The 12,178-nt window shown below is 40.2% G+C and overlaps 1 protein-coding gene across 1 annotated transcript in view; it reads left to right on the top strand.

Moving 5' to 3' along the window:
- Positions 1-12,178, top strand: part of Svep1 (sushi, von Willebrand factor type A, EGF and pentraxin domain containing 1) — a 217,470-nt gene that overhangs the window by 134,603 nt on the left and 70,689 nt on the right. Inside the window, exons 28-36 of the mRNA XM_004638106.2 lie at positions 361-485; positions 1,460-1,583; positions 2,993-3,163; positions 4,108-4,281; positions 4,920-5,039; positions 7,034-7,210; positions 7,409-7,493; positions 8,134-8,325; positions 10,513-10,680. Of these exons, the coding sequence (XP_004638163.1) occupies positions 361-485; positions 1,460-1,583; positions 2,993-3,163; positions 4,108-4,281; positions 4,920-5,039; positions 7,034-7,210; positions 7,409-7,493; positions 8,134-8,325; positions 10,513-10,680 (1,336 nt within the window). The remainder of the gene's footprint in view (positions 1-360; positions 486-1,459; positions 1,584-2,992; positions 3,164-4,107; positions 4,282-4,919; positions 5,040-7,033; positions 7,211-7,408; positions 7,494-8,133; positions 8,326-10,512; positions 10,681-12,178) is intronic.

Genomic DNA, 12,178 nt, shown 5'->3' with positions numbered 1-12,178 from the left:
ATGTCATGAAAGATAGGAGTTCTGGCAGATTTAAAGAAAAGCTGCTTTTCATGATAACCACATGAGTTTGATAGAGAATAGTTCTTGTTTTGCCACATTAGAAGTAAGGAACAAGAGGGGCCCATAAAAGTTGTAAAGACTCTTCAAAATTATGGCTCTAGATTTTAATTCTTTTGCTAAATAAATTTAATTTGAGTTTGTATTGTTAAACATACAATAAAATTACATATTTTAGTTTTTCAATAGTTTTCTTTCAAGTATTTATACTGGGTAAGCTTTCACTAAATTAGCAATTTAGGAATAACAAACCATCAGGCTAATTTTTGTTTCTTTATTCTCTCTCTCTCTGTGTCTCTATAGGTGGTGGTGCATTAGTTCTTGGGCAAGAACAAGACAAAAAAGGAGAGGGATTCAATCCAGCTGAGTCCTTTGTGGGCTCCATAAGCCAGCTCAACCTCTGGGACTATGTCCTGTCTCCACAGCAGGTCAATTCCATTTTCAGTGTATGACAGTAATGAGATGCAAAGGTACAAACCTAGTACAACTGTGAACAGCCTAATGATGACATACCTTGTTGTAAGCCCTTGGCTATCAGAACTTATTGTCAGTATCGTTAGGTGTTAGGGTCTAAGTTAGGTGGAAGCTATATGCAGTAATTTTTAATGACCATCCTTTTCTGGTTTCTTGCTGATATATTGACATTTTACTGGAAATGAGGAATTCATAAAATCTTGTGATTTCAGAGCTGGAAAAATCTTGGAAAATAACACTTCAAATCTCTCTGGTTGAACTTGCAAAAACTTAGGAGGCTTGCAGGGTCCTAAGGGAGTTAGTGATTAACAAATGAGTTAATGATTAATGCTAGTCTAGAGTACAATAGCCCATGTTCAAATCCCATGTCTACCATGGTTTCAGTCTAGTGGAATGATCGTGAGCATGTTGCTTCATCTCTCTAAATTTCAGTTTTCTTATCTATAAAAGACAGAAAAATACAACTACACAGCAAAGTCCTTCTTGGACTGGAAATAATATGGCATCAACTTGTGGTGTTTGACCCTAAGCAAAAGTTAGACAAATGTTCACTCTTACAGTTACAGTGGCAGAACCTCTTAATCTGTTTCTTCACTTTGTGTCTGAAGTCAAAGACAGAATGTAGGGTGCTGACACCTTAGTAACCCTCTAACAAGCCTCAGATTTCAAATTTTCATCAACAGTGAGTTTTGTTTTTCTTTTAAAGAAGAAATTTTTAAAAATGAGTTTAATGAGACAGGAAATGATGGAAGTCAGAATGAAGGAAATAAATTTTTCCTGTTGCTTCTGAAATCATATCATGCACAAGACTGTGTCACTTTGCCTCCATGCTCAGAATATTGCCAAGTGTTTTAAAGGGACCAAGTAAAATAATCCTAGGTTGGTGGACAAGTAACACTTCTCTAAAGACGCCTTTTTGTAATTTCAGGTGAACTCACTCGCTACATCCTGCCCGGAAGAACTCAGTAGAGGAAATGTGTTAGCCTGGCCTGACTTCTTGTCAGGAATTGTGGGGAAAGTGAAGGTCGACTCCAAGAGCATATTCTGTTCTGGTAAGAATCTCTTTCCATCCACTTTGCCATCTCTTGGCTACCCTGCAGTTTTTACCTAAAGGAATAATTCAAAATTCTCTAGTAGTCAAATCATACATGCCTATTAATCTCATTAACATTAATTCATATTTACTTTATGCCCATCTCAAGGACTTCTCAAATGCTGATATACATTCTGTTTAATAATCATTGTGGTTTGGAGTTTTTGCAAGGGGAACAATATAAGATAAGACTATTTTATAGTGAATAACCCAAAGAATCATATGCAGAGTGCAGGAAATCTGTCCACATACTAAAGACCAAAGAATTCAGCTGAGGTTCTGGAACCTAACATCCTGCATGAGTTCAGCTGAAAACCAGAGCTCATACCAATGCCTCCCACCAGTCCAGCTGGAGGCCTACAGCTTATGACAATGCCGTATGCAGGCCTGTTTCATGGATCTGCACTGCGAAGGCCCAAAGGTCAGTGATGAAAGGTAGAAAGTCTACACTAGCAGGACAAAGGATCTGTGGCAGCAGGCTGAGGAATCTGAACTGGAGCCAGGAAGCAATGTTCAAAATAAGAACCAGAGCTCTTCTGAGAAGTGCCACAGCTACTCTCGGTTACAATGAAGTCCCGAGGTCCTCCAGCAGTGAGGAAAGCTGAGTTGCCACCAGGAAAGCCAACGCAACAAGCTTCTCCTAACAACCTCTCAATAGCTTCTCAGTCCTGCCTCTTCTGCTGCCAGCAGCAATCCTCAGGTGGCTGGCCACCAATATCCGGCACCCTGCTAGTTCAGTTCAGTGGGGTATAACAAGCTGACCACCAGTTGGCAATCCACCACAATAAAGTACAGATTAATTGAGAAGAAAAATTAGACAAAGGTAAAATAGGATTAGGCTGATAAGATGAGAGACGGAATAGAGTTTTCTTTAAGTGCCCTGCTGAAGTCTTATCCTCCTACTTGACATGGGGGACGGATATGCTTTTGGTTCTTTCTTTTCCTAGTAGCTGTCTAGGAGCAGGTAAGACACAGAGAAAAGAAGTGAATGTTGCCATCCACACACTGCGTAGTACAACTCTGCATGACCCAAAATTGTCTCCTAAAATTAATATATTTAAATGATTTCTTAAAAAGTCCTAGAATTTATGACTTTTGATAATTTATAAAAACATTTCATTAATTTTCATGAAATGCAATTTGTCTCTTTAAAAATATTCAGCAGACTTTTGTTGAAAGAGGGAAAATTTGTGACTCCAAAGGCTTTCTCTAATAATTCGGTTTCAGTGATCAGGGCTTGTGGGAATGTGTTTTAATCTCAGCAGAGTGGCTTTCCTGTGCTGGTGCTGAGTAAGATTTGATGCCTCAGCTTGCAGGTACCGGTGCTAGGTTTCTAACAAGCTGTGCGCCTGCGTTCTTTGCCCTCAGATTGCCCACCATTAGATGGATCAGTACCTCATCTTCGATCTGCATCTACAGATGTAAAGCCAGGCTCCAAAGTCAGTCTGTTCTGTGATCCTGGCTTCCAGATGGTCGGGAATCCTGTCCAGTTCTGCCTCAACCAAGGACAGTGGACACAGCCCCTGCCCCGCTGTGAACGTGAGCTCTTTTTGTTGAAGGCACTTCAGGGGCCCTTGAAAAATTTTGGAATTGTGGTTTTTAGGAATGCTAGACAAAAGCTAAATATTTCCCAGTAGCCAAGAAGGCAGATAGTCATTGGAGTCCTTCCTTTGTGGAAGAAGCTGTGTGGGGAGGTGGGAGATGAAGGTAGGGAGGCCAGCTGTGAATGCTTCTAATGTAGCACAAGAAGCAGGGTGTGAAGAAAAGACAGTCTGGGTAAGCTGGAAGCCCAGAAAGACATGGGTCATGGCTGGGACCACGGGGGTGGGGATAAGAAGAGGTCCCTTGAGCTGAGTAGGTCCTTCCATTCACTTACTCAACCATCTTTAAATTACCTATTATGTGTCAGGCACTGAGCTGCTTTCTGAAAATGCAGACATTGAGACCAAATTCCTGTCCTTATGGTCTTTACAATAAAATGAAATGAAAGAGGCAGAAAAGTAAGGACATATATTATTTATTTATGGTAAATAGCAATGAGAAGGACTAGAAAAATAAATCATAGGGAAATGCAAAGTGAAGGGGTTGGGTGGAGCCAAGACTCCCATTCTAAATCAAAGATTGCCCCTGACATGACATGTATCTATGTCTCTTATCTATGTACCTCGCTGCAGAGCAAACTCCACAAGGCAGGGTTTTGTCTTGTCCATTGCCATCCTCAACCCCCCAAGGCAGCATCTAATGAGTAGTAGAATCCTGTACATGAACACATTCAGCTACTAGGAGCCAGGCAGTACACTCCATGCCGAGGCTGCACATGTGTTCTAACCTGCCGTGGCTCCTATAGCACTCTCAACCCAGCATTTGTGTAAATGAAGACAATCCATGCTTAACTGGACATCACAGAAGTAGTTTGATGTGAATAAAATTTCCTCTGAGCATTTTGCTACTGATTAGCTGTGTTTTTTCTGGCCACATTTCAGGCATTAGCTGTGGGGTGCCTCCTCCCTTGGAGAATGGCTTTCACTCAGCTGAAGACATCCACGCAGGCAGCACTGTGACCTACCAGTGTAACAATGGCTACTATCTTCTGGGTGACTCCAGGATGTTCTGTACAGACAGCGGGAAGTGGAACGGCATTTCACCATCATGCCTAGGTAAGACGAACATTGGAGATTACCATGTGGGCATATTCTAGCTCTTTGGAAATTACTATAAATTCCTGTGGCTCTCGGCCTTCCTTTATTAGGGCCATCTCTTCCCAGTAAATTCTAGGTAAGATATAATGATAAAGCAACTGTCCCTAGAGATGCAACAAATATTTTACATTTTATCAGGCTCAATATTAAGACATGGGCCAGCCAAATAGCTCAGCAGATTAATGCACCTGCTTAGACAGGCAGGGGCCAGGGTTTCGATTCCCTGGTGGGCCATGCCAGCCCCAACCCCCTGGGGTGCACTGAGACAGCAATTGAGGCAGGGCATGGTGGTGTGCACCTGTAATCTCAACACTTAGGAGGCTAAAAAACAGGAGGATCACTATGAATCTAATCTGTATAGTGAGACCCTGTTTCAACTTGCCCATGTATAAAGAAATGATAGCTTTCTTTGTGTATCTGCAATGTAATTAGGACTTAGGTAAATTTTATAGAAATAGTGTAATATATTAAGAGATAATGACTTAAAACTAAAAATAAGTGCCTAATACAGAAATATGAGCTAGACTATTTGCATAACAGTAAACACAAATGCTTAATGCTTAAGAAAAGTGAATCAACTAGAACATTTGTTTCAGATGTTGACGAGTGTGCTGTTGGATCGGACTGCAGTGAGCATGCTTCATGCCTGAATACCAATGGGTCCTACGTGTGCTCGTGCATCCCGCCGTACACAGGAGATGGTAAAAGATGCACAGGTAACCAAGAACTGGAAACTCCTATTTCAGCTTTTTATTGGCCTATGCATTTTAAAGGTGTGTGAATTTAAAATGAGACAGTGGTTTTACACAAAAAGAATATCTCAAAGGAACACTTGTGCACAAGCAAGGACAAGAAACATTACTTCTATTAAACAATGTTTAAATACCAAGTCATACAGAGAAAGAACAGATTTAAAATAGGGAAGAAAGGTAAACATTACTGAAAGAAAAGCAAATACATTAGACTGTGAGCTTTGGAACCAGCTTGCCACTGGGTTTAGACTAAATAATACTCTAAATTTGAGTTCAAATTGCACACAGCTGTTGTAATTTATGATTGAAATAGAGTCAGGCATGGTGGCACATGCCTGCGATCCCAGCACTTGGAAAGCTGGGGCAGGAGGGTCACTGTGAGTTCGAGGCCAGCCTGGGCTACATACTGAGCTCGTAGTAAGAGCCTGTCTCAAATTAAAAAACAGTAGCAAAAAAGAAAAAGGAGTAATTTATTATTGAGATAAAAGAAAGAATGCAACAGATATGAATTAACAGTTCTATTACTAGAGATAGATTGGAATGGTAAGGAAATACTAGAGATTGGTGTAGAGGGTGAGTTAATGAAGCACGTGAAGCGGACTTTTAATCTACATGTGAAAATAGTGAAATAAAGTGTAAGTTCATGTGAGGAAGGATACTCATTCAAAAACAAAACCAAACAGAACCCTACATTTTAGTTAGATAAGTCTTGTATATTTTATTAGTTGTCATTGTTTAAATGCCTATTAAGTATCTTTTCAAATGTTTGTAGAATCATGCAACTTTCTTAAGGAAATATGAAAATTACTACAGAAAAAAGAATTGAAATCATCTATTATCTCACCACTGAGGAATACTTACTATTAGAAATAGGAGATAAAAGCATTCTCTTTATGCTGTTTGTTTTCTTCATGCTTTCTATAACCTTCTTCATTTTTAGCTATTTCAAATAATAGTGTCATGTATTTTTTTTGTCACAAAAGCTTGAGAACATGATTTTAAGTCCTGCTTTATAAGCCATTATGTAGATTTCCCCTAATGAACTTTTTGTACGTCGACAGTAGATGATATCCACTATGGAAATAATTCAATGAGCATCTATGAACATAAATACTTGTTTTTATTTTGGATTACTTGTTCCAAAATTCAGCCTTGTAGTCACATTTACATTTTCAGAGTATTTCAGTAAATAGTTTGACTGCAATGGCCAAATGACCCATAAGAAGACTGAAGCAATACCTGCTCCCTGTGGAATTTTCAGAAGAGAGCACATAGATTTTCCTCCTGTTGATCACTCCAGCCTAAATGCAGCTTTAATCATTTCTCTTCTTATTGTTCAGTGGTGGCTGACTCCTGGTCTATGTGAAGAAAGGGCTTAGAGCCCACACTCTGAAAAGGGAGGCTAAGAAGTTCCCTCGGGCTACTGTACAACTTTTATATCACCTTGTGACCTGTTCAGTTGCTCTTCTAAAATCGGATATGAGGTCAGGGCGGGGCAGCAGGGGTCCGGGGCTTTTTAGCCACGCTCTGGTGCCATCATTGCTTTCCTCATTCAAAAACAAAACCAAACAGAGCCCTACATTTTGGTTAGATAAGTCTTGTATATTTTATTAGTTGTCATTGTTTAAATGCCTATTAAGTATATTTTCAGAACTGGGATGTAATGGTGCACACCCACAATCCTACCCCTCTTGGAGGTGGGGGTAGAATTAAACTTAATCACAAGTTTAAACCCAGCCTGGGGTACTTAACTTAGTGAGACCTTGTCTCAAAATAAAAAATTTAAAAAGGCTGAGATTGTTCCTCAGTTCAAAGGCCATAGTCTTTATTTGTCTTCCCTCAAAAACATTTCTCCTAGGATTTTCATGGGTACCTTAATTATAGTGAAATTCTTTTGCTCTGACCCTTTTCATGGCTGTATGAAGGCCACTTACTATCCCACACAAATTTTCTTCAAGAACCTGTAAAATGCAAAGTTCCAGAAAATCCAGAAAATGGCTACTTTTCCGGTGAGTTCTACACAGTGGGTGCTGAAGTGACGTTTTCATGTGAGGAAGGATACCACCTGAGGGGAGTGGCCAAAGCCACCTGCTTGGCCTCCGGAGAATGGAATCACCAAAGACCAAATTGTGAAGGTATATTGAATTAATTTCCATGTTATTGTGTTTGGCAATTCTAGAATATTAGCTATGGCAAATGTTATTTGTAGCAACCTTCTTTGTTTTGAAACCAAATATTAGGCTTCAGTTTACACATGACAAAGCTGTCCCCTGAGCATTCAGGGGGTTTGCACACACATTCTTAGCAAAACCATGTTTTTCCCCTCCTTTCAGCTATTTCCTGTGGTGCACCAGCTATTCCAGAAAATGGTGGTATTGCTGGGTCAGCATTTACTTATGGCAGTAAAGTGACATACAGGTCAGTGTCTAAAGTTAAAGCTACAATGCAGAAGTTGTTGATTGATAACATGTCATTAGTGGTATAATATTAGGAGATATAACCCCAGAGAATGTTTTTAATTTATATGAAATTAATTGAATGAAGTGTAGTGTAACAAAGCCTAATCCAATCATCTAATCCAGTCATAGCTAGCATCCCAGGGTCATCCCTGCCACTACTCTCCACTGAGACACTCTGAGAACAGTGTCATGGAGGAAGCTACTCCTCACTACAGATTAATATTGGTTATTTGTGGGCTTTGATTCCCAGCCTGCCAGCTCAGCAACTAGAGTAGCACAGGCACTCTCAAAACAAGGCTCTGCATACAACTACTAATCCATGACAATCCACAGGCAAGCCAACTTCTTAAATCTGTTCTCTAGTTATTGCCAAGCAGAATTGCTCTGGGAAAGGTGTACATTTTAGTCTTGAAATAAAATGTGAAGCATTGTTTCAGAGAGAGAGAGAGAGAGAGAGAGAGAGAGAGAGAGAGAGAGAGAGAGAGAGAGAAAGATTTTCCATTGTGTGCAAATTCCCATAGTTTGGAGGTTTAAAATATAGATAAAACTATGCAAAATAAAGCAGATTACACTCTGTGATTTTCCTTTATTTCCTTCAGGTGTAATAAGGGCTATACTTTGGCTGGTGATAAAGAAACCTCTTGTCTCGCTAGTGGGTTTTGGAGTCATTCTTCCCCTGTGTGTGAACTGGTGAGGTGTTCTAGCCCTGAAAACATAAGCAATGGCGAGTATGTTGTGAGCGGGCTCACCTACCTGTCTACTGCATTATATACGTGTGAGAGTGGATACAGGTAACGTGCATAGGTACTGGGCCAGCTTCCTACAATATCTCTTTGCTCATTCTTTACTCTGTAGGATTCACTTGTATGTAACTGGCTGACTTTCAAAGTAAGTTCCTAAGTGGAAGGTTGTTCTCAAATTTGTGTGCTTCCTGAAAGCTAGCTTATAGCAAATGCCCAAGAAAACAACCTGTGACCCTGTGGGTCCTTGCAGGGCAACTGTGTAAGTATTCAAACTCTAAACATGAAAGCAAAAATTGTGAATGCACAGAATGTTCTTGCCAGGGATGCTTTAAAATAAATAGTATACCACGTTTATGCTCAACATGGCATAGGGCTGAATTCCAAAAAGCACATGCAAGCTGGACATGGTGATGTTTGCCTGCAATCCCAGAGCTATTAGGGGCTGAGGCAAGAAGATTACAAAATTTGAAGTCAGCCTGAACAACTTAGTGCCTTAGCAAGACTCTATCTCAAAATACAAAATAAAGGGCTGAAAGTGTAGCTCCCAGCTGGATTCAATAACCAGTATGGGCAGGAAAAGGGTATATGTCCAGGGAAGGGCCTAGGTTCCCAATAGTGTAAAAGATTGATTTTTTTATTTCATACTTTATATTAGCATGATTAGCTATATAGTTCAATGTGCTGTATTTTGGCAGATTTGAACATTCACATAACATAGTTTGACCACTTTTGCTCCTTCATTACCCCTTTGCCCCTCCTGCTCCATCAATTTCCCATTAGGGGAGGCTTCCATGTGTCAAATACATTTGGTTCTATACATTTCCCTGTTACCCTTGTATCCCCTGAACCTCTGTTTATTCTCTTCTTCTCCCCTTGTCCAACGATCTCTGTCCTGCTTTCATGTCATCTTCTTTAGATTGAGGGAGAACATGCTGTATTTGTCATTCTTCCTATGACTTTTGTCATTCAGCATTTCCAGATCCATCCATTTTCCCGCAGTTGATATAATTTTGTGCTTCTTGTAATTGATTAACACTTGCTCCACTGTATATTTATACCATAATTTCTTCATCCATTCATCTGCTGACAGGTAGCTAGACTGGTTCCATATTTTGGCTGCTGTAAATTATGTCAAATAATGGTGTGCAAATATGGGTATGCAAATATCCTTAGAGAGTGCCGACTTTAATGCCTTTTGATATACACCAAGGGGTGGCACATCTGGTCAAATGGTAGCTCTACCTTTAGTTGTTTGAGGACTGATCTCCACACTGACTTTCCTGTTGGCTGTCCTAATTTACATTCCCATCAGGAGGAGAGAAAGGTTTTCCTGCCCTACCCTCACCAGCACTTATTATTTTTGTATTCTTGATGATAGTTGTTCTGACTAGGGTGAGATGGAATCTCAGTGTAGCTTTGATTTGCATTTCCCTAAGGACTGAAATATTTGGTCATTTATTTTTTTATCCATGTACTTCTTTTGAAAAGTGTCTGTTCAGTTCATTTGTTCAGTTATTGATTGGGCTATTTGTTTGAGGTTAAGTTTGTTCTTCATTTGTGCTAGAAATTAGTCCTTTTTCAGAGGAGTAGCTGACAAAGATTTTTCTCCCATTCTGTAGGCTGTCTATGGTGAGTATGTTCACAAAGAAGGAATAATAGGGAAAATCAAAGTGTGATCAGGAAGGTGGTCAAAAGTAGAATGAATAACACAGCCGATCAGAATTATACTAAAAAACAAAGTGGAATAAGTCATGACATAGGGTCACAAAGTTTGGGAAATTGCAGAAGCCGAGGTCAGAATCATAGTAATATGATTTAAATGTCCAGGATTACAGCAGGGACAGTGCCCTTGGATGTCACTTACTCAGGTTACCTGTCTGTGCAGCTGGGTGCCTCCCAGTAGGATCCTAATCTTACTAACCTTTTCCTAAGCAATCTGCTATCCACAAGGTCTGAAGCTCTCTACAACACTACCAACGAGCACATCAAATTTTATTTTGCATCAAATGACTGTTGTTTTACCCTGTTAATTGTTTTAAATGACGCACAGTCTGTGTAGATTTCCCTTGTTTTTATACAAAGCCGTAAAATATGAAGAGACATTATTTTCATGAACCAAAACTGTTTAAGTAAATGTGCTCCATATTCTTGTAAGTTGTCCTATTTTATCTCCATAACAGTAAACAGTTACCCAGTGAGAGGTGATGGCGTGTCCTTCCTCCTTGTTTCTTGCAGCTTACAGGGCCCTTCCTTCATTGAGTGCACAGCTTCTGGCAGCTGGGACAGGGCACCACCCACCTGTCACCTTGTCTCCTGTGGAGAGCCACCTGCCGTCAAAGATGCTGTCATCACTGGGAGTAACTTCACTTTTGGGAACACTGTCACCTACACGTGCAAAGAGGGGTAAGTAAAGCCGGTGAGGAAAGGAACACTGAGAGCTGAAGGAAGGGACACTTTCTGACACAGATTGGCCTCCGCTGCATGCAAAACTAAGTATCCTGGCAGCCAGAGCTAAAGAGAGTTTCATGCTCTTATTTTCTGATGGCAGAGAAGGAATTTACTTTCCTGAACAAGCAGTATTTTCTTTGAATTCATTAAGCTTATTAAATAATAGGCATTGAGCAATGCAGTGAGCTGTATCTTTGTACTTTTATCAAAAAATAACCCTGGTGTAAGAACTCAAAAGAAGAAGTAAAAATTGAAAGGTATGGCACAGTTAAATGGAAAGCGAAAACTTAAGAATTAAACAATGATGGGACCTGGGAGATGGCTCAGTGGAATAAGCGCTTCCCTGGCAAGCGCAAGGGCCTGAGTTCAGTCCCCCCTTCTCTAAAATACAAAAAAAAAAAAAAAAAGAATTAAACAATGAAGAGAGAGAAAGGAGAAATTTAGGGAACATGGCAGAGGCAAAAGCATACATTTATGTAAAAAAGATGGTTAAGGCAGTGGTCTTAAGAATCACCATCAGGTTTTTGAAAATAGCAGCTAATGGGTAGAATTGTCACCCTGACTAACTGTATATGCTGATATCTGTGAACTAAGCAACTGTACTGAGGACAGCAATGTGTAATGCTAAAACCATGCTTGAAATACCTGTCATTTTGGTCTTCTTAATGCATACTGCTTCTAATGTCATAACAATTAGTGCTATACTCTCTTTAAAGTAAATGTTTGCAAAAAAAAAGTAATAAAAGAAAACAAGAGATAAGGAAAAAAATAAAACAAATGCAACCAATGCATTTAAATAGATAGCTGTGTATTTTTCTTCCTCCAAACCAAAGGAAGGATTTTAAGTCACAGCACAAAGATGATACGTCTTCTGGCGAAACATGTAAATGATAAAGTTCTGGCTTGTACAATTCTGATGATCCTGTTGTATTCTGACATAATATTTGGGAAAATGGGAAGCAAATTACAAAGGGCCTCCCCCATTTCCACTGGATCTCATTTCAAGTCATCGTCTGCTCCTGGGGCGAGCCTGGGCAGGAGATGAGAGAAGGACAGATGCCTCCCCGACGACCTGCCTAGGGCTCCTGGCGGTCTGGAGAGACAGCTACATTCTGTGTCTTCTCATTCGACTTCTAGGGTCCATTTCTGTTTCTGTTTCCTGATTTAGTATTTCACCATTAGCAGCGCTTCCTCAATGGCTCTCTTCAGTGACCGCAGTTGCTCTTCACACACTGGGAAACAACAGTGCAGGGGTGGCCACTCTTCACTTGTATCTCAGTGCTGTGCTTCACTGTGTGACCTTGAGGACATGGTGTGACCTTTGTGTGCATTAGTCATCCTGCTATGTAAAATTGATCCATTAATGGATAGTGTAATGAAACATAATTATGGGGCCGGGGACATGGCTCAGTAGAATAAGGGCTTCCCTGGCAAGCGCAAGGGCCTGAGTTCA

The sequence above is a fragment of the Octodon degus genome, unplaced genomic scaffold (assembly GCF_000260255.1).
Source record: "Octodon degus isolate 3935 unplaced genomic scaffold, OctDeg1.0 scaffold00094, whole genome shotgun sequence".
Taxonomy (NCBI): Eukaryota; Metazoa; Chordata; class Mammalia; order Rodentia; family Octodontidae; genus Octodon; species Octodon degus.
Note: the sequence above shows the minus strand (reverse complement) of the source record. Positions and strands in the feature narration are given on the sequence as shown.